The 25,946-nt window shown below is 41.9% G+C and overlaps 1 protein-coding gene across 1 annotated transcript; it reads right to left on the bottom strand.

The window, feature by feature from the left end:
- Positions 1 to 1,033: 1,033 nt before the first annotated feature.
- On the bottom strand, positions 1,034 to 25,146 carry slc45a2 (solute carrier family 45 member 2). Its single transcript, XM_069673734.1, has 7 exons — positions 24,675 to 25,146; positions 22,287 to 22,463; positions 12,949 to 13,304; positions 9,742 to 9,885; positions 6,301 to 6,424; positions 5,506 to 5,711; positions 1,034 to 1,270 (listed from the first exon to the last, which is right to left on the bottom strand). The coding sequence occupies exons 1-7, from the start codon at positions 25,144 to 25,146 to the stop codon at positions 1,049 to 1,051; spliced, it is 1,701 nt and encodes a 566-aa protein (XP_069529835.1). The 3' UTR covers positions 1,034 to 1,048.
- Between the last annotated feature and the right edge of the window lie 800 nt (positions 25,147 to 25,946).

Here is a 25,946-nt window from a genome sequence, read left to right as displayed (position 1 = left end):
GTTAGCCTTTTAATCGTCGTTTAAATGCTAACGTTAGCTGTTGTCTGACAATGGCTACGGGTTATCAAATATAGCCAGCTGACCTTGTGGGTTTTGACTTTTCATCGGTTTTTCAGTAACATTTTATCCAACTCCCTGCATTCAAACTACTTGCAGCCTGGAACACAGCAGTGTGATATCACAACAGCATTTGAGCTTCTCGGTCTGAGCATACGTCAAAAAAGATGGCTACCGCTTGAATATCAAATCAGTTCATCCATGAGTCCAAGTGGACATCTGTGCCTATTTGAAATATATTCCCACCAGGTTTTCCTGAGAGATCACTTTCGCAAGAATGGACGACAAGACTAGCTCAAAACCTAGTATGTGGCTGACCGCATCAGGTCAATGTGCGCTTTTGTGGGCAATGTGTTATAAGGACTGTTCTCATGAGGACGATGACGATGTCTTTGAAAGCAGGTGCGCGCTGCAGACGTAGGTGAGGACAGCGGAAGAGTAGCGGAGGAGCAGCCCCGCCAACTCCCCGTACAAAGTATCCAGAACCGTATAGACAGAGAGTCACGTCAGTGGAGGTCCAATAGGCTCCATGATCCGCCAACTGTCTCTCTCTACGGCTGGGAAAGTACCGTCACTCAGTCACATACAGACCCATGTGTAGGGCTGACTCCGTCGGTCAGCCAAAAACCTGAAGCATAATGTTGCCGGCCCCGCCTGTTGTAAGCATTTTAAATTTTTTCTGCAGAATTAATACTTTAACTTTTCATATTCTAAGTACATTTAGTTGATAATAGTTCTGTAATTTACTTAGGAAGTACTTTTACATGAATGTATTGCATTACCGCATGTGGACGAGAAAGTGAAAAGGGCCCATATTTTTTCAAGAGCAGCCCAAGTGAAAAGACCAACCACACAAAGAGTCATTAATGTCAATCAAACGGTCACATGCATAAAAAGAATGGAAACACACCAATCAAAGACATTTAATGATATAATAAAGAATTTCCATTTATTAAAAGAGAACCATTAAAATAATTTCATACGAGCAGAATCAATCTACATTTCTAATAAAGATGGCGATGAAGATGCAGCCTAACAGGGACACGGTCGACGCCGACACGACCACCACGATTACACTTCCTGCCATGTTGACCAGAGCACCGAGCCCCGCGCCCACAATTATCTGAGCCAGCTGGACCATGCAGGTGAGAGCGGCGCAGTCCACCCCGGTGCCCCGCGGCCTTTCTTCTTTTCCTTGCAGCTTCATTTGTTCCTGGAAGCACAGTGGGTAGTGTGGAGGGGATAAGAGAGGAGGAGGAGGAGGAGGGAAGAAAACAGAGAGATAAAACAGATGCAGGTCTGAAAAACAGCAATATATGAGCTCAAATATACAGTATGTTTTAATATATGCTCAATATATCCTATCATGTTAAATGTCACTTCTAGCTCATGTGTTTAATGATGCTGTTTCTTTCTTACTGTGAAAAGTTAATCACAAAAAAAGGTATTGATTACGTCAGGTCACATTTTTCTCCTTAGCATTGATTTTTGAACCACCGCCAAAAAGTCAACGTTGTATTTAAATTAATTTTGAGTATAATCTTGTTTTAAAGGGGACATATTTTATATATATAATCAGTTTTCTATAATTCGAATGATTTGATTCACACTGGTGACCTTAGCCACGATGGAGTGACAGCGTAGCCCCTTCCCTTACGTGTGCGATCCCACACGGGGCAGCGGCCGCACTGCACTGCCACTCCAAAGTTGTAGAAAACACGGCTGCTCTAGGATCGGCTATTCGGCCTTGTATGTACGAGCCAGAATCGCCAGGAGGTATCAGAACGGTAAGTTGAAATCTTGACGACGACTTGACTACAAGCTTGTGCAAGAAGGCAGCCTGAGGTGTGTGACGATTGGTCGATTTCAGCGAAAGCAAGGTTCTACATAGAAACCTGCAGCTGCTCTGAACGGCCCATTTCAGAGGCGACCTTTTTAAAAATGTCATTCTGGGAAAACACAGAATTATGCACTTTTACCCAGAGACCCAAAAATGTAAAAATCTATATAAAATATCAGAATATCCATTCAAAAGATATGGCCCCTTTAATGGTTCAGTTTGCAGCAGTGTTAAAACAGCTGTCAGGTGTCAAATATAATGTTCTGAGTGGGAATAATTATGTTCAAAATGTTTTTACAAAGCTACATTTTTTCAGCCTTCCACATCTGTCAAAACACAGTTTCTCGAACTGAACTGTTCCTTAAACATAAGCAGCAAAGTCAGACAGATCCTGGAAATTCCCTGCTGACAAAAGTGGTGCGTTTTAGAGCAGCTGCCAGCACCACAATGAAACCTATATCTGGAAACAACTAAACAAGTTTAAAAGGGGAAAGAAACTCGTCTACAGGCTTTCAAATGTGATCTGACGTCTGAATGTGAAATATAATGACATTTTATGGTTTTATTGAATGTTTTTTAAATGAGGCCAGGACTGGAAACCGTCAAGTAAATAACTCTGTTGTTCTAATGTAAATCTAATTATAGGGACACTAAATCAATTTGATTTATAGAAGTCATTTGAGTCAACTCGGCCTGTGCAAACTGTTGAATAAAGCTTCTGTGGCTCTGGAGGGAGCTTCTATCTCATGCCCTTTTTACACTGCCAGTTCAAGATGGGATTATTACGCCTCTGTTCCGTCTTCTACGTGAAACGCACGGAGGTGGAATGGTGGGGCGAAGTTGTTCTGCCTCTGAGCCGGCGTCTGTGTAAACTGCAGAGCCGGCAGGGCAGAACAGCGCTGTGTGCGTGTATTTGAAGCACGTGCTGTTTGTTTACACCTCGCGTACGTTATGCTTCCGCAATGCCGGAATGCTATTTAATAACACATACTGGGGCAGCTTTGCGCTCCCTTTGTGCTCCCTTAATTTGTTCATCCTGCTATCTGAAGTTGTTGCTGGTGTCGTAAAGCACGGCCAAGTGTAGTAAAGTGCCATGTGGGCATCTGTGGGCACATGCGCCGTGAATGACGCATTCAAGCGAGCAGGACGTGGAGCACCAGTTTTTCTGAGCCTTGCAAATACAATATAACGGGCATGTTGTAGTCCTTTTTCTTGTTTATAGGTTGAAAGTCAGGAGAAAACAACTTTTGTTCATTAAAGCGTCTGATTGTTTAATTTTTACATCCGTCTCTTTCGCTTTTCGGATCACTGGAAGTTTGCCTTTTGGAGAGCACGTGTCAGAAACCTCACGTCCTGCAAGAGTGGCAAAGAAGGTTTTTATTTCAAGTTGCCACTACAAACAGGAAGTCTGTCATTTTTGAAACTGGAAGTGTGGATTTAACGAGGCAGGGTAATTTAAAGTGTCTTCTTTTCTGCTTTTATTTTGATCTTTCTGTTTCTATCAGTCTCCTGTGTGGCCTTTCTGTGTGGAGTTTGCATGTTCTCCTCGTGCATGCGTGAGTAGTTTGCTTCCTCCCAAAGTCCAAAGACATGCGTCTCTATGCGTCAGCCCTGTCATTGACATCAGTCCAAGGCGAACTTGCCTTTCGCCCACTGAAAGCTGGGATTGGCCTGTGTAGATAATGGAGAAATGGTGCAGAGGGCCTCTCTGTGCGGGGTTTGCATGTTCTCCCAATGCATGCGTGCGTTCTCTCTGGGTACTTTGCTTCCTCCCACAGTGCAAAGACATGCTTGTTAGGTTAATAAGTGACTCTAAATTTCCCGTAGGTGTAAGTCTGAGCATGAAAGGCTGTCTGGCTCTAATACCTCTTTCCCATCTAAAATTAACATGTCGACGCAGGTTTTTCAGACCCGTGAAGACCCACTTGTTCCCATTGCCAGTGGAGTATACTCCTGTCGGTCTCTTTTCTGCTGCGTCACCGTCTGACGTCACAAACGCACCAGAAACAGGGTTAGTAAACAGTGAAGATGTTACACTGGTTAGGTCTTTATTGTATCTATTACTCATTCAGTCTGTGTATCAAACTCGGCGTTGACAAATTTGGAACTTTGTTCGAGCGCTGCTCGGACAGAGACGAGAGGAATTTGTAGCTGAGATGACAAAGAGTTGCAGAAGTTACCGACAGAGCATAGCATCGCGCCGGAAAGGGGCGGAGATTATGCTGGGTGTTAATGTCAGCGTGAGGCTTTGTGGGTCTTTGTTGAGGCAGCTCTGAGAAAGAGTCAGACACTCCCTGCAGTGCTCCTGTGAGTCATACGTTGGCTGACGCCTGAAAGCCAAGGTGAGATGGATATTTTTATTTCATTCTGAGTGAAATCATTCCATTAAAGAAGTGATCTTTTACAGTCTGATGTTTGAGAGTGTCGACTAACTTAACAGGAACAGCGATGTGTCATCTGTAAAAGTGATGAATACATAATGCAGGACCACCTTTCAGAACAAATCATGGTTTCCAATTTCGCTTTTTATAAGCAGACTCAAGCTTGTGTTTCTGTAAAGTACATATTGGTAGTCTTGGGTTATGTTTTGGTCTTGTTTCTTAAAGCTCCTGTGAGGAACTTTTGGTTTGTGTTGATTTTGGCGCCCCCTGTGGACAAAGCCGTACATCTTATCTCTTTGCTGATTTTGTCCATGCTTAAGTGGTGGTTTTAAAAATCTCATCCTGCTTTCTTTAACAGTCATATGTATCACTCACTTTAAATTTCTGCCCTGGAAAATGTAAACAAAGCGAACATATATTTAATCACGTTGTCCCCCACCTCAAAGTTTAGAGAGGGGTGTCGTATTTTTCACTTTTTCCGAAGCCAAAAACTCAAAGGGGAGAGATGTCGGACATGGATTAAAAATTGTGGAGGACCTGACTTGCAGCTTGGATCAACAAAAACTCCTTCTTTTGCTCCAAGGAAAGACGCTTACTAACTTGACTAGGTTAGCATGTTAGCAAAGAAAGGTTGAATATTAATAGTTAATCCAGATCCAGTGTGTGAATCAAGCCCACGACATGCGAGCAATATCCTGACGCGCTTGAAGTGGGATAATTTAGTTTTGCTAGCCATTGGCTAAAACATGTCAGATAATGAGAGTTAAAGGGAGTCATAACTGAATATTAGCTTCAAATAAAACAATATATTGACTCTGCTGTGCGAGAACATTGTTGTTCCTGTATGTGATGATCTGTCAGGACGTGGGGTGCCTGACGCTTGCATTGTGAGCGGTGAGCCTCGATTTTTATGTCCTCTTCATTCTCAACACTCCGCTGACAGATTATATTCTGGATGAAGCTTTCAAATACGTATTATCGTCCTTTCTGTCGACTTCTCTCTGATATTTGGGAACTATTTTTTCTAGAAATGTGCCATTATTTCCCTTTGAACATCTCTCACTGTTATGGTTGAAAACGCCATAATATTTACATGCCGGTGCGAAAGATTGACAGGCGTAGCAACAGTTACCAAGGGGGGCGGGACTGGAGCGAAGGGTCAGTTATTGAAATTCAATCATTTCTCTTCTTCTCATTTGCATTTCTACATGTCAGTCAGCCCAGTACCTCCTCTTCCCGCTGATACTCCGCGACCAGGTTGAACGGGATGGTGTAGAGCGTGCTGGACATGACGCCGAACACGCTGCAGAGGATGAGCGTGGCGATGATGTTGGGGAAGAGGCCGATCAGGCTGGTGCCCAAGCCGAACACAAAGTAGCCCATAAAGTATAATCCCTTCAGGCCGATGTACTGGAGAAGGAACCTCTGCACGTCTGTAAAACACACACACACACACACGCACACGTCATGCTTAGTTACAGAGGATCCATTTTATTTGAGGATCCCAACAAACCCCCGTGAACTGCCGCTTTTTATTGCACCACATAAACAGTTAAAAACCCTCCACAGTACACATTAGATTTTCTCTGGCTGACTGGACTTGTGATTGGACAGGCTGTCTCGGTTTCAGGGCAGCAATGTAAAAAAGAAAAGCATGTAAAAAGAGCATCTGTACAGACTCCAGGATATAAATAGAACCAATTTCACACTAGGAGCCAGAACTTTCTATGTAGGAAATCAATTCTTTCCCTTTCACCATTGTTACTTCACATGGCTACTGCTAAACAAATTTCTCTCTGCACATTTATTGTAATGAATGTCTGCAGCGGGGTGCAGCCTGTAATCCCATAAAGAAGAGGCGGTAATTGCTCACTACATAACCTTGTCAGTCATTCACTCAGGAAGTAATGATGTCAGTGCCTGACATGGTGATGTAAATGGAAGCTGTCTGCCAACATGGACAAAGAAATAAAAACTCTATAATTTACTCTCTTTGCTGCCATCATTCACACTGTTACTTACAGGAGTAGAGAGCAGAAGAAACAGCATTGATACACAACCCCCAGCAGCCAATTTCCACTCCTCTCTCGTATTTGGCGTAGGATTCTGAGTTATGGTCTGCGTACGGATTTCCCTTGTATACAATCTGCAAAAACAACAACGACAAAAAGAGATAAGAAAGAGTTTTTAGAGTGTTTGAAATTTATTAGACCAAATATGAAATCTGATTGGCCAGCCCACGTACCAGGGTAAAGTGATAATCTCGAAGATTTTCATTTAAATAAATCGTCGAATGAGGTAACACAATGATGATTTAGCCTATGGTCCACTGATGAAAGCCTTTACATTTTATAGTATTACGGATTGGGTGTCTTTCGCGGAAAAAATCACAAGCGGCACCCAGTTAAGCCGCTTTCCCACTGGTCCAAAAACCTGCTAACCTTTTGCTTAGTGGGAAAGGTTACAATTGGCATTCAGACCCGGGTCAAATGACTCTGCAGTAGACCCGGGTAATTATCGCCTTGGCTCCGATCGGCATTGATGGGAACACAAAACCTGTGTCGAAACGCTAATCTCCGCCCCCTTTCCGGCGCGATGTTATGCTTCGTCAGTAACTTCTGCGACTCCTTGTCATCTCAGCTACAAATTCCGCCCGTCTCCATCTGAGCAGCGCTCGAACATCGTTCCAAATTTGTCGCCGCAGAGTTTGATACACAGACTGAATGAGTAATAGATACAATAAAGACCTAACCACCGTAACATCTTCGCTGTTTACTAACCCTGTTTCAGGCGCGTTTGTGACGTCAGATGGTGACGCAGCAGAAAAGAGACTGACAGGAGTATACTTCACTGGCAATGGGAACAGAGACAATCTGCATCTATAAGCGGGTCTTCAGGGTCTGAAAAACCCGCGTCAACACGCTAATTTTAGGTGGGAAAGGGGTATAAGTGACGCGTTTTCCATCACCCAGCAGTGGTTGGTCTGCCAGAGAGGGTAGGCGGAGCTAAGCGGCTGCTTTTCCGGTCTCTGCAAGTGTTGCGAGTAAACAGTAATCTACTATGGCTGAACAAACAAAGAAAAGATCGATGACTACAGATACAACTTCAAAAATAAGTGAAAATCCGGTAAAAAAAAGTCTGGATACGCCCCTGTAAATAATAAAACATGAGGAGATCCGGCACGCAGCCTGACTAATAAACATATCAAACGTCGGCCTCATGGCCTTAATGCATGTTTTTTTTTCTTCAAAAGAGGCAACTCAACAGGGGGCCGCACATCGCCCACTCCTCTTTCCTGATAACAATGTCTGCATTTTCAGATTACATGCTTGCGCCTCAGGTCTTAATGATCCGTGGCGGTGAGCACTGTGTCATGGTGCTCAGTGCGTCCTTTGATCAGCATTCACAGTGTGAATCTGTGGGGCATGCATCATTATAATGCATGTCAACGCAAAATTATACACAAAAGTAGGCTTCTCCCCCAAACCTCCCCCACCCTCGCCCGCTGTCCACCCCCGCACAAACAGGGATTAATGGAGCTTGAAAGCAACAATATATTACAGCTTGTTGTTCTTCACCACCTTATCTCTTTCATTGTTGATTCCTTCTTTATTAACTACTTAGTTTAGAAAATGTTACATAATGATGAAAAATGACCTAATTTTCCCAGAGCCCAAGGCGACACATTCAAACTGGCTAAAAGACAAATATATTTGGTCTACAATGACATAAAACAAATGAAGAATTTAGTGTTCTCATTTGTATTTTTTAAACTAATCTTTTATATATTTTCAGCCTTAAACATATTAAAACCACCAACTTTATCTTAGCTAGCTTTTAGTGTACAATAACATGTAGCTTTAGCCGGGGGAGACAGTTAGCTTACCTTACCATGAATACTTGAAGCAGAGGGGAAACTAGCCTGGCTGTCTCCAAATTTAAAAAGAAAACTCCTACCTCTTTAGCATGACTCTGGACAGAACAAGGCTAGCTGTTTACCCCCATTTCCACTCTTCATCATAAGCTAAGCTAACTGGCTGCATTTTCATATTCAACAGACAGATAGCCGCAGAGTAAAGTGAGATGATTGATACCACTCTGTAAGCCCAGCTACCACCAGCAGCCATTTAGCTAGCTAGTACCTGCTGGTTAGCTAGAAGGAAACTACAAGCCTTGTTTCTTCCAAAGGTAAAAAGTAAATTTGTTCATCAACTAATCTATTAGTTGTAATATAAACATATTAAAGCCACCAACGTTATCTCAGCTAGGTTAGACAGTTAGCTTACCTTACCATAAAGACTTGAAGCAGAGGGGAAACTAGCTCTTCTTTAGCATGGCTCTGGACAGAACCAGGCTAGCTGCTTACTCATATCCATTCTTTATCATAAGCTAAGCTAACTGGCTGCATGCTCAACAGAGAGGATAGCCGCAAAGTGAGATGATTCTATAAGACCACATGACTCTATATGATAACACCAGCAGCCATTTAGCTAGCTAGTATCTGCTGGTTAGCTAGAAGGTAACTACAAGCCTTGTTCCTTCCAAAAGTATTAAAAAACAAATTCAACAATTCAACTGACATTTGTGAGATATAGTATCAGTGAACTCTAGAGGTGCTAGCAGGCAGGTTGATAACCTTTAGACAGAGCCAGGCTAGCTCGTTCCCCCTGTTTCTAAACCTTATCCTAAGCTAAGCTAACATTCAGCTTGCTTAAGTGTCACATATTCTGTCAGCAAGTATTCTGGCAAGTATTTTCCTAATTGTCACACTATTATCTCTTAAGCTAAACTAGGCTAGCGCAACATATTAGCATTTGGTCATAGGTTTTCCTTTATACAACATAATAATGTTATACTACTTGTAGATGCTACTTAAACGCATACAAACACAATGCTAACACAGGGCTTTAAATAATGAAGAATACATGTAGCATAAATATGAAAATATTTAGTAAATTATTTTCTCATTTCATCAGTATATTTTTTTGTCTAACTGTTTCAGTCTGGTATAAGACGTTTGTTGCATCTCATTCTTCATCTCACTCTGCCCCCCGTTTCCTTTCACACACTGTGCCAGAGCCTAGGGTGACATTTTGAAATGTCTTCATTGTGTTATCGACAGGCAGAACAATCAGCCTTGAATTCACAATAATATCAATTAGAGAAATGCAACACATTTGACAAGCTGGACAGACATTTGGCATTTCTGCAGGAAAAAACAACTCAAAAGATTATCAATAAGAAAACTGCACGAAAGTAGAGAGTTGGGACTGATGACTACAATTACACTTATCACTGTAATGTGGTTACGATAAGAAGTCCTTGGGAGCTATACACTGAGCTAGAAGAGCAGTGAATGGAGACTGCAATGTGAGATGAATACCTTCATATAGTAATGGTTAGACAGCATAATTGGTTGGTTTTAATATGCATGGAGTCAAGCCCTGATGCACGAATCATTACCTGTCCCATAAAATCAGTGAAGAAGAGCATATTGCAGAGGAAAGCTGTCCATCCCAGCAGGTGACTGACACACAGGCAGCGGTAGTGCTGCGGCATATTGATGACAGCTTTCATCAGCGACCTGAATGTCATCTTCTTCTGGTCCTGCAGATACACGCAAACATCACAGGCGTCAGTTTCGACAGCTACATAACAGACAGGATTTTTAAAAATAGATGAAACTGCTCTCCCTCTCGTGCTCATTACATGCCTGGTATTTCAGTGCTTGTGGTGCTTAAAGAGCTGAAAGCCGGCAACAGGTCGACAGGAAAGAAAATAACGTGTGTGCACTGTCAAGGCCTGAATACTGTCTCAAGGTAAACGGATGAAAGCAGGTTTGCTCTTCAAAACATTCAATCCTATCATTCTTTAGTGGACATAATATAATTCGAGAAGGAGTCATATGAAAAGTGAAGACATTGGATCCTTTGCTTTCGTACATGAAAATATATGAAGGTTGTATTTTTAAAAACAGACACACACTTATGTGCTCTTCAAAATAAAGGATAGAAATACACAGCCAGAGCAATTACTGCAATATGAGGACTATGAAAGAGGTTATTCATCAAACGTCTTCAGATACAAAAGTTTAAAAAGAAGATGGCAAAATATCTAGACATATCAAACATAGCCTGAGCGGGGATTGTTTAATGTCGAACCTTCATAGAAGCTGAAGATAATAACCACGTTAAGAGCCTGATGGATGACGTTGTTTCACAAGGATATTACATCTTGAACCGTTCACCTGGTTATATGAAGACGTTCCTCTTCAAAGCAAAGCCTAATTACTGGATGCCAGAATCATCTTGACCTCGTTCGTGCTTGTTGTTGTTCCCGTATTTGTTGTTTACATCACACAGTGATGCAGTTCAGGCTGGTTTTGTAAGGCTTTATATTGTTTTTATCATGATACTTGGGTGCAGGTACGATTCAGGTTTGATAAAAGTTTTTTTTTGACACTAGACGACGGAAAATACACTTCTAGAGACAGTTTCACGTTTACAATTAGTGTTTTTCAGACCCTCTATTGCTGTAAAGTCTCCAAATTCATCACCAGTTTAAACAGATACACTCTGACAATTGTGCTATATTTAGCTGCTCCTGCATATGGAGCTAATGCAATCAGAAAAAAAGACTTGGATAAAAGCAGATTGATAGGGAGTCACAGAGTTTGCAATTTAATGTTTGAATACTTCTATTCAATTAAGTTCTCAAATAAGTTCTCTGCAAAGAATTGTCTCGACCTGGTTTATGTTTTATTTGTTGTTTACAATAGAGAATCACGCACTTACGACTTACGGTTTTGTTTGGCCAGGCTGATATTTTTATAGTTTGATATATTATCAAAACACCTGGCTGTAGATTTGAAACGTATCAGGACTGACTACAAGGATTTAGTGCAATTTTTGCTCGTCTTTTTTAACACTAGAACATTGGAAAAAGTCATTCACTTCTAGAGATTGAATAACATGAGGCAGTTTCACCTTTAAAATCCATGTATTTGTGGCCTTGAGCCTCAAAATGATTCACTGGTTTAAACAGATACAGTCTGTCAGTTGTCAATTGTGGTATATTTAGCTGTTATGCTCATCGAGCTAATGCAAGGAGAAAAAAGTTAATCAATTTAAAAACCACAAATGAAGTAATTGAGTATATTAAAGCTCCTGTGAGGAACTTTCTGTTTGTGATGATTTTGGCGCCCCCTGTGGACAAAGCCGTACCTCTTATCTCTTTGCTGATCTTGTCCTGTTCATGCTTAAGTGGTGGCTTTTAACAAAAAATCTCATCCTGCTTTCTTTATCTCGAAGATTTTCATTTAAATAAATGTCTGTTGAGTCTCTATCTATCACTGAATGAGGTAACACAATAGTGATTGAGCCTATGGCCCACTGATGAAAGCCTTTGCATTTGCAGTATAAAGTATTATTATGGACCGGGACACTCGTGGAAAAAAACACAAGCGGCGCCAAGTTAGTGAAGCGTTTTTTTTTTCATCACCCAGCAGTGGTTGGTCTGCCAGAGAGGGTAGGCGGAGCTAAGAGGCAGCTTTTCCGGTCTCTGCAAGCTCCCGCTATTGCCGTTTATTGCCATAAGGTGCCGCCAAATAGAACGAAACTTTGATCTTTGAGACTATTGCTTTAACTGTCACATCACTCACTTTTAATTTTTGCCCTGGGAAATGTAAACAAAGGCAGCATGCGGTTAATCCCTTCGTCTGACACCTACTCCCCGCCAGCGGTTTCAGGCATTAAAAATAACTGTATAGAAATAATGAATCTTGTCGCTGATGGTCTGGTTTGCTTTTGTAGCTCTGACAGAGTAATCAGAATTAATTTAACCTGTCCTTAAGTCATAAACACGGGAGAGAACCAATTAAGATCAGACTGGATCAACATTTTTTATCTCTCTTAGCTCTCGGGGCCTTTGTGGAAAACTAATCAGTGAAAACTAACATCACACTACTGCGTTCAAATATCCCCAGCATGTTTGTTTTTATACCTACTTCCCCGTAATTCAGCTCGAAAGGTTCTCATCACCATCTCTCTAAAGGTCAACTCGCTATACTGGAAGCAACGCACCATACTGCCAATGTCCTCACGTATTTTAATAAAGGCAACTGTTGACTCATGAAGACATTTCATCATCGCTTAGCTGAGAAGCTTTCAGAAGAACTGGCATTAAGACGACTTCACAATGAAACTTTCAACCTGCACATGCTGCATGTGCCAAAAATTCAGATAAGTTAGGAAGATCTGCTTTTTTGTTATTTGACCCAAATACTGAAAATATGTTTCGTCTAATGTTTAATCTGTCCTCATTTGTTCTGCTGATGAGCTTTAAGTGTAAAACTTTAATGCTATTATTTTGTTTATCTCACTTCTTTTCTCCAACACTTTCACTTTTAGCAGTGTTAGAACTTTTCTTTTAATCTGTATTTTTAAATCGTATTAACCCTGGCGACAATGAAAATAAGGATCTCTTTTGGCGTGCTTTTTAGAGGTTTTAAATACATTAAACGATACAAAGACTAACACTGAAATTTTCCTGTGGCATGAGCAGGATGAGTGGCTTTATAAAATGGTTAAATCAGTGAATAAAGTCTGTTTGTGTTTTTAGTATATACACATGCATCCTCAGGGACTAGTTATCCTGAACACTGCATATCACCTTGTTTGGCTGCTTTGCACTAGAGGTCACAGAGTTGGCCTCCCCGAGCGCAGAGAACGACCTGGGCCTGTGGTCGGGCATTGAAGACGGTAGAGAGACTGACTCTTTAGCCAGGGATCCGTAAACATTGCTGTGGGAGCCCAACAGGCGGAGGGCACTGGGAGGGGTGAGGTTAGCGGATGGATCTTTGCCCAGTGGCTGCTCGGGAATACTGAAGAGGTGCACGGTGAGGAAGATTCCCCAGGTCAACGCTGAGAAGAAGTAGATGACTTGGTACTCGGAGCCAAGCAACTTGCCGATGACAGAGTGGCCCCAGTCCATAGCTCCCACCAGGTAGCCGAACGCTCCGCCCAGACCTGCATACACAGCGGAAAGATTAAAACACTATATGGATGGAGAAGTGCAGCTTGCTGGAGCTCCAATATTTGCTTTCTTTGAGCTCTGTTTTTAGTCTCCACCACCTGCCGAGGAAACATCTGCCTCTTTAGCTGCTTAAAACTCCACTACACTCATCAGCTAAATATGACACTATGAAAGTAATAAGAGTGAACTAAAACTGTACAGATGTAAAAATCCTCTCTTTTCTTTATTAAAAATTCCCCAATCTGCATAGGCCCCGCCCACTATGCACATTCCCAAGCTCCCCCTCCGTCGTGATAACAAAACACGTCTCTGCCATCGTTCAGTGGTAACTTGTGGAAACTTAGCGAGCTTGAAATGTAGTAATTAGTAGTAGTATTGTAGTCAGTAAGTTTGCAAAAATTATGATGACGGTTACAGCTGGCTCACACATCACAGAAGTGGTTGCCCTAGGTTGCACATAATGATATGCATAGCGTCACCCCGTCCATTAACGGGATTGGCTCCTTAGGTTTGTGACGTCTCAAACCTGCCAATCTGAAAACGTGTCGTTCAGCCTGTCCTTGGTACACTGCAGTTTAAAAGCAGACAGGCCCAGCCATGGAGATGACTGCTTGTGTTGTCCCTGATATGTCTTGTAGCACATGAAGAACACCACATGGAGATGTTTACAAGGTTAAACACTTGATTTTCACTGGAGGGGGGCTTTAACAGACTCTACATATCTATATTGTTGGATAAAATCAATTATTATGGCAACAAAATTCTATATAATCAAGTGTACAGAGCAAAAAATAAGCATGGAACTTCCATCGAAGTTTGTTAATAGATAAGAATACAAAAATAATTCATATTAGGATGAATGGAATCAGCTATTATCTGTCCTGAAACACCTGTGGGAACAGTGGTTTGACTTTTTGCTTTTACTTCTCAGACAGTAAAACAAAAGTGGACCTATCATACAACAATTCAACTCTTCAACTCTTATCTTGAAAGGTACGACTGGAAAAATAAGCATAAAAAGAAGAACAAACATCATACTGCGTATTGCTTTATTGCTGCAGAGTTAATTGAACTGCAGCGAAATGCCTGACATGTCTCCAGGAAATTATCTCTGCAGACAAGGAGCCCAAATCAACATCAAATGATGAACACCGCATGAGTATAAGAGAGATGATTGTCAGAGATTATTTTAGATTGGGGAAAATCACTTGTTTACTTTCTGCCCAGCAGGAAGATGCAGACAAATACTTTTGACGACATGAGTAAACTGAATGCCCGGGAAGTGGATGTGGCCTGTCAGGAATCTGGATAGACTCTGATTTCCACTAACAATAAAGTCCACTGACTGCACTAAGAGGATAAAAAGGACCTGTACACACCATGTGCATTAGAGCAGAGTTAATTGCCACCTCACTCTCAGCTCTTCCTTGTTTTCATAAACAACACAGCCTCCTCTCATTACTCTAAAAGGAAATTTAAATGCTTTGACCCGACAGCTTCAAGAAAAGGTGAGAATCACGCTGCTTCTCTAATGATTATTTAAGAAGAGAAGCTGACAGAACACAGCTTGTTTTTCTGTGTCATTGTCACACATTTGCCATAACGGGCAGATGGACAAAAACCCTCGATCTGCACTGATTTATGAGTCAGCCTGTTTGTTTTGCCACACAGATGATCTTAAATGTCCTGTAACAAAAATATTTTATTTGGATGCAGTTCTTAAATGTATGGTTTTATTAAACGACTTAAGCCGATATAGAGGCAGCTTTTTATGTGCAGAATTTAAGTCGAAGACAATATTGTATTGTGTCGTGTTGTGTTGTGTTGTATTGTATCGTATCGTATCGTATCGTATTGTCGTATCGTGTCGTATTGTATTGTGTGTGTCGTATCGTGTCGTGTCGTGTCATATTGTATCGTGTGTGTCATGTCGTATCGTATCGTATCATGTCGTATCGTATCGTCATATCGTATCGTATCGCATGGTATCATGTCGTGTCGTATCATATCGTACCTTATCGTATCGTATCATGTCGTGTCGTATCATATCGTACCTTATCGTATCGTATCATGTCGTGTCGTATCATATCGTACCTTATCGTATCGTATCATGTCGTATCGTATCGTATCATGTCGTATTGTATCGTATCATGTCGTATTGTATCGTATCGTCGTATTGTATCGTATCGTATCATATCATTGTATCATATCGTCGTATCGTGTCGTACCGCATCGTACCTCGCTGTACCGCGTCTTATCGTATCGTCGTATCATGTCATACCGTCTCTTATCGTATCGTATCGTCGTATCGTGTCATGCTGTATCGTATTGTGCTGTATCTTGTTATGCTTCATGGTATTGTGTCTGATCGGATTGTGTCGTATAGTGTCGTATAGTTCTGTATCTTGTCGTGCTGTATCGTATCGTGTCGTGCTGTAGCGTATCGTGTCGTGCTGTAGCGTATCGTGCTGGATCGTATCGTGTCGTGCTGTATTGTATTGTGCTGTATCGTATTGTATCATGTCATGCTGTATCGTGTCGTGCTGCATCGTATTGTCTTATTGTATCGTGTCATGCTGTATTGTGTTGTATCGTGTCGTATCGTGTCGAGACGTATCAGTCAAGTCGGGCATTTTGGTGCGCCATCCATTTTCATATACACTCAATGCTTCCCACTGACAGGTGGGCTGTACAGCTGATTGGCTAAGGCACAAAAACTGTGACAAAGTTATGCAGTTCAGGTATATTAAACGATGAGCGGGAATCGACCTGTTCAGCAATATGCACAGTGCAGCCAGCCAAAATAAAGCTGAAAAAAACAACACTTAGAATAGAAAATGAAGAAACAGCTAAATTCAAAAGCTGTGAAAAACAAAGACAGATAGTCGTAGCTTCATGTATGATCATAACAACAACAATCCCACCCACTTTATGATACACACAAGCTTTGTGTCAGTGGATTTAACGTAGTGTAAAACTCAGTGATTCACCTTTTCCTTCGCTTTGCAACAATGGCTTCTTTAGAGCACAGTCTGCTACAGTGGATCACCTGAAATGGGGGCTATTTCTCTACATTGAAGCATCTTGCAGGTAAAGTAACAACCTCTTCAGGGGTCATGCTTCACTTGTGTCTGCTTGACTGAAACATTGGTGCTGGCATTCTGCCACTGACTCAAGAACCTCCTCCACTTTTCTTTCTGTCATTGCTGTCTGTCTAAGTGTGCAGCTTTCTGCCCCTGTAATAACTCTGAGCTTTTTATTGCAGCAGGCATGTCATGTGGGCTGCTGCAGCCTTTCTAAAGAAACACAGAGATTTGAAAACAAAGAGAGAGGATTGAGATCGAGGGCTGCGAGAGCTCCATTAGGAGGCCTAAGTAGTTTATGATGATTCAAAATGAATGGTAACCTAAACAACAAACTTCAGAACGTTTATTTAAAACAAGGCCGTGTTAAGGCTGAATGAGCTCAATGCTTGTTTCTCCCCATGTCCATGTGGGTTCCCTCCGGGTACTCCAGCTTCCTCCCACGGTTCAAAGACATGCTCATTAGGTTAATTGATGACTCTTAATATGCGTTGGAAAGGTTATCTGTCTCTATGTGTCAGTCCTGTTATTGACAGGCGATTAGTCCAGGGTGTAGCCCGCCTCTCGCCCAATGACGGTCCCCCACCACCCTGGACACGACAAGTGTTATATAGACAATGGATGGATAGAGGAGTTGAATGCTAATGTTAGCATGCTGACAAGCTATGAGAACGCAAAAATGCTGCTTTTAAGCAGGCATAATGTTTACCATATTTACAATTGCTGTATGCCAATCAGCCTTTGAAGGCTATTCATTGTGTTTTTGAAGGCCGATTGCGTCACAGCGGCGGGTCGAAGGCTGTCCCATTTCTAAGGCTCCTTCAGATGCGGCCGACAAATGTGTCCTGCTTTTCCCGGGCCACGAAGGATCCATCAGGTGCATCTATCGCAGCTCAACGTATCCCAAGATTCATGGCAAGTCAATTCAAACGAGATTGCAGACTCTTATGCAGCCAAGGAATATACTTTGAATGTAAAGGTTTTTGGTTTCAACTCAGTCGAATTGCTAGCAAATGTTTAAAAAAACGAAATGTTTAAAAATGTTTAAAAAAACGAAAGGGACCTAGACACAAATAATCTTTAAAATAATAGGTTTTAAAAATTACGTGACGTTATGCTCACTAGTTAGCCCGTTAGCTACCTGTTGCTAGGCGACAGGGCGCAGCATTTGGTGACGCAAGGATAAGAGTTGGAAGAGCTGGTGGCGCAAACAGCTTTAACGGTCTACGCAGGCTATGAATGGCGCATCCTCTGTAGACTGCATCAGCCCCTGGATTGGGACACAGCTAAGAATTACCTTATTTAGCGTGTTAGCATGCTAACATTTGTTGTCTAGCAGCACCAATGACTGTATATATAGATGGACAACGCGTCTCCATCTGCTCCCATTGTACGAAATTGATGCCAAAATAGTCCCTGTGATAGGCGCTGCCATCTTGCGATGGTGACGTCATACGGAGCCAGAGTCTGCGCAGTAGAGATCGGCGAGTGAAGCGGCCGTAGCCACTTCCGCTAACCAAAACACACACTTAACTTACTGAAAAACACAGCAAGGATCCAGCACACCGGCATGTTTAACAGCAGAACAGCTTCTCCATGCTGTCTGTGCTTATCAAAATTATAACAATTAACCGTCATAAAAGAATTTCCTTTATTCTTTGAATAGACCTTTGTGGTCTACCTACCACAGTTAAACTTTTTTTCCTCAAATGAAGCCCTCATTATTTTCCCAATGTGTCTTGAAGTGCCATTCTGCCGAAGCTGCAGTAGCCGAATTTGTCAACAGAGCTGTCAATCATCATTTTGAAAGCATCAAATAACTAATTTAAAATAAACTTGTCAGAAAAATGAACACTTGTACTTGAATCACCGTGATAATAACTAGCTATAAGGACAGAAACCATGTTTGAGAAAAATGTATCGGCCGTGTATTTTGATTTTAGTCATCATAGTTTGACTCATGTCCCATCTGTTGGGAGGAAGAGGCGGGCTTTATGACCTATACAGCAGCCAGTCAGCAGGGGGCGCCCAAAATGTTTTGGCTTCACTTTTAGGGAGCTGTCATGTCCTCCATCTTTTTATACAGACTATGAGCAGCACACATAACCCAACACCCAAAGCACCCCTGCAGACGACTATAGATTAAAATGTAACCATTTACAAAAGTGTGTCAATCCATACAAAGTATTGATCACAGCATGTCACGGTTTCACATATCAAAGCTCACACACGAATCACAAAGAAACACACAACAATTCCTGCTCCTCCCTCCCCAAAACCTCGCATACCAGCGGTGGCAGCGGCGTCTAAGGAGTCATGTGCCTGGCCTCTGTCTCTCTCAGCCCAGACCCATGACTGCAGCACATGACTAGCTCAGGGCTGGATTACAGCCTGACTAGCATGCTCACACCACCCGGTGCCTGCTGATAGCTGACGCTCACACCAAAAACATCATCTTACCCCCGAGCAGAGTATAATAAAGAGGTTGCTTGAGCCATTGCATTCTTTTTGGACTTTATATTTTGTAAGATAATTGTGGTTTAAAGAAGGTGTTTGTAATAAATAAACTACCTAAATAAGACATATTTCTCAGGTGTGCTGTTCTGTAGAAGTGGATTTAGCTGAGTTGCCCTAACGTACCTTTTGTAACCTATTGTAGTAGATCATAATTACTATTAACTGTCCATATATGACTAAATTCAGTATAAATCTAAAGGATAGGCGTAAAAAATAACTAGAAACAAGATCGCTCGAGTACTCACATAAGTTAGTTAAAAAAACTGCAAAAACTCAGGAAGCAAAATTGGCGTTTCCTGAAACTGTTCCCTTAAACTGCGCCACTTTTATCAAAATTATAACAATTAACCGTCATAAAAGAATTTCCTTTATGCTTTGAATAGACATTTGTGGTCTACCTACCACAGTTAAACCCTTTTTCCTCAAATGAAGCCCTCATTATTTTCCCAATGTGCCTTGAAGTGCCATTCTGATGAGAACAAGAACGAGCTGTGCAATTACACAGGAAGTCACAAGCACAGCTGAAGCCTCGTTCACCTCAGCTCCACTTAGCACTCCTGGTTCTCCATTCAGAAAACGTGAGGGAAATGCTATTTAGTGATGGACAATCTTCAGCTTCGAAGGTGTCAGTCTTTGTCCATTAAGCCCGCTGAAAACCGTGCATTTTATTTCCTTGAGGAAAAGGGAATCTGTCAAGAAAACGCTCCTAAACACGTGAGGAAGACACATTTGGGAAGGCAACCAAACACTCACAAAAAAACCCCTCTGAGACGTCCTCCTTGGACCTGAAGCACGTACCTCCTGCTCAAAGACAAACTGGGTAGAAAAGAAGCCAAAAGATGTTGTCGACAAAAAAATAGAGCCAAACTTCCTCCCCGAGAGACTAATTATAAAATGAGCAGTTGGTTAGCGTCGGCTGATGAAAGCTATGAAACAGATATTTGTCCCACTGGGACGTTGTTTTGGCGAGATTTCAGAGATGAAATAATGAAACAATTTCCTCTTTTATAGTTTTGTTTTCCTGAAGTTAATCTAATTTTATGTTATCTCAGAACACATGTTGGCTCACATTCAGTGTCAAAACCTAGAAAGTCTTCTTATCTAATCAGCTGCTTTATGCTCCACGATATCAACCAGGCAGATGCTAACTGTATCTGTCTGTTGCTTGGTGCTGCGGGTAGTGTACCTCAAGATTTCAGAGCTTTGTCACCAGAGATGTGGACTTGAGACTTGGTGAATTGGACTCGATTCAACTCGAGTCAGTGTTTTGATGACTTGCGACTTGACTTGACAAAAGATAAATGACTTGAGACTCGATTTGACTTGAGTGTGTTCATAAGTTTCAATGTAAGCTGTTCAATATAAAAAATTCAATGTTGTCAAGTTTCTGTCTAACTATCAAGTATGTACGCAGCTCAAACTGGGAATCATGATTGGACGACTCCAAAAGCTCCCCGGAATGTGACTGTCAGTCAAACTCGCCATGGCAACACGCAACATCAAAGCCCCCAAAGAGAAGCCTCATCAGTCGCACTCGTTACCACTCAATACTGTCTCAGAGCAGACCCTCATCATGGCTGCGTCTGTGCCAAGATAATACGGATACAATTCACTGTCATACTTTTTGAACAGGTTATATAAATTGGCCAATAATATCGTTATTAGACAGGCTGCTAACACCTTGTGTTATGTCTTTATAAAAACCGGATACTACAGGTAAGAGTGCTGGATCTTGGGTGTAAAAAAAGTGACTTGACTTGCCAAGATGATGGCCACAACACTGTTTGTCACCAAAAACAGCTGCTTATTGTGGCAAAAAAAACACCACTGATGAAACTGAATGAAAGCTATCATGGTACAGGTTGAATATCCATACGAATGAGCTGAAATAAAGTGCTTTAAAGAGCTGCGTGGTGGGGTAATAAGCAAACGGCTTTCCCGCACGCACACAGTCATTTGATTCAGCGTTGAAACGAACATATTTATTAAAGCAGCTTTGAGTTAAGGAGCTGCTGAGATCAATAACAGAACTAATACTTCATATTTCTTTATGTTACCGTGAGAGACACTATTCAGGACACTTTGTTTGTATAGATTAAAAGGCTGTGTCTAAAATAATTTACTCTGTCACTACTCTTTACACAGCGTAATAAGCACAAAAAAATAACGTTTATTGACATTTCCGCTTCATCTTCATTATGCTGTCCATGGCAAATATTGTACATCCCATGGATGCACTTTTATCCTCCATTGTGGAATTGTTGAGGTGTAAACATTTACATGACGTTGAAATAAAATGACAGTGTGGTAAATAGGGACCGATCTATCTCTTAAACCTAACGTGAGGAGCTTCTACCTGCTGATATGACCTTCTGAAGCGAACCAGAACCTCACCCAGACGATGGACTATTTTTAGATAGTTATTCTTAATGAATTTCACTGCTGCTCCCGGGTCAGACTCAGAGGAAATGATTACTAAATCACAGAGAGCAGCATTGGTTGGAAACAAATCCTGAATTTCCCCTCTTCCTCACTGAAATGTTTGTAATACATAGACACAGTGTGTGATCTGTGCACGGCTTGTGAATGATCGTGTCCCACCATAGTCAACTCAGTAAATATTGGAGTCCTTTTAGACAAGCTTTACATCTTCCAAACAAATTGTAGTAATTTGAGACCAAAGTCAAAGTTTTCCAACCAGACAAACTTAAATTAAAGGGGCGGGCCAAATGATTGTTTTGATTATGTAACTGTTTTAAGAGGGGAACAAGAGAACACGCCCACTTAGGAGACAGGACGTGCAAACCATTTCTTACCGTGGCCTAGCTCACAGTGCATTATCTTTGTTGGAGAGAATCTTTGAAGAGTTACTTACACACTAGTTTTCGTGCGTATTTAACCAAAACATGCTCAATAATTAGCTTTTTAGGTACTAGTAGGGAGGTTTTTTTTACCCTTGGAGAGAACCAGTCAAGCTCTTTCCTGTTTCCCACCTTTGTGCTAAGCTAAGCTATCTCTTTCACGTATATTTATCATCTTTAAATCCACCTCGTATACAGTCCTTCTTAACACTGGCATGTCACCCGCAGGCAGCAGCACAGTTCAGGGACATGTTCGCACTTTCTTCAGCTGTCATTACCACCAGAAAGAGAAGCACTTCAGCTCAGAGAATCACTGCCACACGGCGTTATCAGCTACCTGTTACAGGAGGTATTCATCTACAAAATACCATTGAGAAAGTAATTACCACTCTCATTGACCGGACAAAGAACGGGAGCTGAAAGAAAATCCATCCAAGATTCACGCATGGTAATAGAATGACAACCACAAGAGTGTTTGTCCCTGTGTGTGTGTGTGTGTATCTGCATTACACACCTGTGAGCAGAGCGTGGTAGTGCAGCCCTCTCTCCTTGTCCTGATACGAACACACGTCAAACAGGTAGGCCTTGATGGGCCCGTCGATAAAGTCTGCGGCGAAGTCGAACAGCACGACTCCGAACATCACCACGACAATGGCCCAAACGCTCTTCAGGGACTTATCAGTGACAAGCGCTGCAAAACAGAACGAGACATCTCAACACCACTGCAGACAGAGTTATAAAATGTGACTAATAACTACACTCAGTGTGAAATTTGCAATGATTACAGCTACAGAAACACATTAAGCTTGAAATGAAAGAAATTAGGATAAAAAGGAACCAATTAAGTCTGACAGAAAACAATTATATTTTTAAAAAGCTGACTGTTTCGTTCTGCCGTGTCTGGTCTCTTCAAAAGGAAAAAAGGACCACAAGCAAAATACACCTTAAGCTGTGACATATTGAGGTGGATTTTATGATTTAAATGAAGTAGGTGGGTGTATTTAGAATGGCAACAAAAATTCAAAAGTCTACTCAGTCTATAGTCTAAGTTTTTAACCTTGTAAACATCTCCATGTGGTGTTTCTCATATGCTACAAGATATATCAGGGCAACATCAGCAGTCATCTCCATGGCTGGGCCTGTCTGCTTTTAAACTGCAGTGTACCAAGGACAGGCTGAACAACACGTTTTCAGATTGGCAGGTTTGAGACGTCACAAACCTGAGGAGCCAATCACGTTAATGGGAATGTGTAACCTATGGCAACCACTTTGGCGATGCTCGAGCCAGCTGTAACCGCCATCCTCATTTTTGCAAACTCACTACTGACTACTAACGTTAACGTTACGACTACTAATTACTACATTTCAAGCTAGCTAAGTTTCAACAAGTTGCCACTAAACGATCGAGGACGAGGATCGAGGATTTGCATAGTGGGCGGGGCCTATGCAGATAGGGGAATTTTGAATGAGGGAGAAGGAGGAGATGCTTTGGGAGGATTTTTAGGTACATATCAGACACAATTTATTATTTCAAGCAGAGCATTTTATATGGTTTAAACCATGACTGGAGCTGCTCTTTAAATAGCAGTTCTCTAGTAGAGAGTAATTACGTGGATTTAAACACTTAACCTTTCTGTCACTCTGTTTTCCATGAACCTTTCTCTAACAATTAAACTGAAAGAAAAACACTCTTTCAAACCATTGTGTGTGATTCTTGTGGCGTTCAACGTGAGGCTCTCCGGCTGAGGGCCTGTTCCAACAATGCAAACATTATGTCACACGCTTCCTGCGGCATTTTCTACACCCCTGAGAAACGTGGAAAAGTAATCTGCTTATGAGGCGTTCAACAAAAGAAAGAAATATTTGATCATTCATATGATGATTAGAGCAAAGCCCTGAGGCTTTTTGAATGGGAACACAACCAACAATTACAGCATTCAGTTAAGAAAAATGTATTTCAATGGGAATAATAAAATGAAATGCTAATAAAATCATCCTAAATTAGACTTCTGAACCTATTTAGTGAACAGGATCACGTGTACGAGTGAAACAATTAGTTAGAATGTGCGGCGATGGGAGGCAAATTATAAAAAATATGTTTCTATAGAACTAAACATCCTGTCCAATGATTACTCCAATTATTCTCTGCATCAAAGGACTTAATTGGGGTATTGAGGACGTATTGAAAACCCACTGTGAAAGGCAAAGTGGGGGAAATTATCAGTGAATACGCATTTAACCCCTACACTGATCCTGTGAGGAAGTGGGAAACAATACAGCCGCAGTGTCCGTTCATGTGGCTACACTGAAAAGAGAATTGTTTTAAAGGTCACGTATTCTTTTGTGAAGTGTTCCTCTCATGATGCCGCCAAGAGCCCCGGGGCTTCATTTCTTTGAATTTTAACAGTGGCTACTCGAAACTCTATATTTTACACTCACTCCTCATCATCTGTCTTTGCCAGCGGGGCATTGGATCAGGACTACATTAAAAAGTCACTCAATTAACTTTAAAGTGTGAGAGTAAGCGCCTCTCAAGAGCGCGTGCCAACACATTGAACAAGATAAGTCTTTTTTAAATCTGGGCTGAGTCAGCCAACATGGATAAAGTTTGGAGGACAAAGTCCAAGATGCAAGAGAAAGAAAAAGAACTTAATTTAAGAAGTTAAACTTATAATCAATGAGTCATTTGGACAATAATCCAATTAGATTATGAGCATAAATAGCAGGTAAAAGTAAAAATCCTTACAGGAACATAAAGACAGAACGGTATATGTTGGCCTCTTTGTTGTCTCATTTCCCCAGGTCAAGTCAGCCCTAACAGCAACTTTACTTTACTGTAACAAGACTTGAAATCCATCCGTACATCTCCTTCTTACTGTCTGGTTCTTGAAGTCTCGCTTACCTGAGATGACAGCATCTCCGTTGAGGAACAGGGTGATTCCCAGCAGCATTAAGATGCCCAGGGCCAGTATGTAAGGCCTCCGCCGGCCCCACGGCGAGCGGCAGTAGTCGCTGGCCGAGCCGATGATGGGCTGGAGCAGGAAGCCCAGGATGGGACTGATCAGCCACACCAGGCTGTACAGACTCCGGGGCAGACCCACACTGAGAAGCACCGGCGTGACGAAAGCGGCCTCCACGGCGTAGCAGAATTCCCTTCCAAACATGACCATGCCGTGGAGGATAAGCCGGCCCCGCGAACGCTTGGGGGGCTCCATGTTTTCGAAGACAACGCTCTCCCCACTGGTCATGTACTCCTCTTTGGAGCCAGTGAAGTCTGTGGAGAACTGGTGCAAAGAGTTGCGGATGTGTTTGCCAGGCTCTGGGAGCCGGCACGGCTGGGGTCTCACAGACTGGTCCTCTGAAAGGAGGGTCATGGTTAAGAGAGAGGGGAAAGAGGGGTGGAAGGAGAAAGGGAGAAGGAGAGGGTGAGTGATAAAGGAGCAAAGAGAAGATTTCGGTAAAAAGTGACTAAAAAAAGAGCGTAGTTTCTCCTTCTCTCCAGATCATGCATAAATGGCCAAATGCCCAATCCTTGCACTGGCACCCAGCCTTAGTCCTTAGTCTTAATCCTCCTCTCTACTGCATAGCTGAGCAATGAGTCCTATATCCACACAGCTTTACTCTACATGAGACGGTCTACCTCCTGGTCTGAACCGAGCCGAGCGGGACTCATTGAAGAAGAGAGGAAGAAGGGAGGAGTGAAAGAAGTGGGTGTATTTGAGAGATTTACTACAGGTCTCGTCCCCTTCTTCACTCTTCAAAGTGCTGTAGTAAGAGCCAGGGGGCGAATCATTGGAGTGTGTGTGAGGGATTACATGCATGTGAGCGTAACTCATGTGTGTGGCAAACAAGACCATGTTTCCACTCTCTAACGATTAGCTAGAACTACAGTTTGTGTCTCAGGCTTCTTCACAAGGGACGCTGTTGCCCCAAAACCCTCTTCATTCATTGATACTTTAGAAGGCTTATTTCTTTATTTCTGTTTGTTTAATGTTGGTGAAAAGCAATTTCAGAATTTCACACAAGCATTATGGCATAACAAGTGAATAACTTGCAAAGCTGTTTTAAAAGAATAATAAGCCTTTTGTTATTTCTTTTACCAATGCGCTCCTGAATATATCTCACAGTTTTGTTCTGCTTTTGTTTCTAACTTAAACACTTTGGTCCAGGCTGA

Source organism: Semicossyphus pulcher, unplaced genomic scaffold (genome assembly GCF_022749685.1).
Source record: "Semicossyphus pulcher isolate SPU_LCO1_2020_fin unplaced genomic scaffold, fSemPul1.0.p SCAF_22, whole genome shotgun sequence".
NCBI classification, from domain to species: Eukaryota; Metazoa; Chordata; class Actinopteri; order Labriformes; family Labridae; genus Semicossyphus; species Semicossyphus pulcher.
The sequence above is the reverse complement of the archived record's forward strand: the minus strand, read 5'-3'. Positions and strand labels throughout refer to the sequence as shown.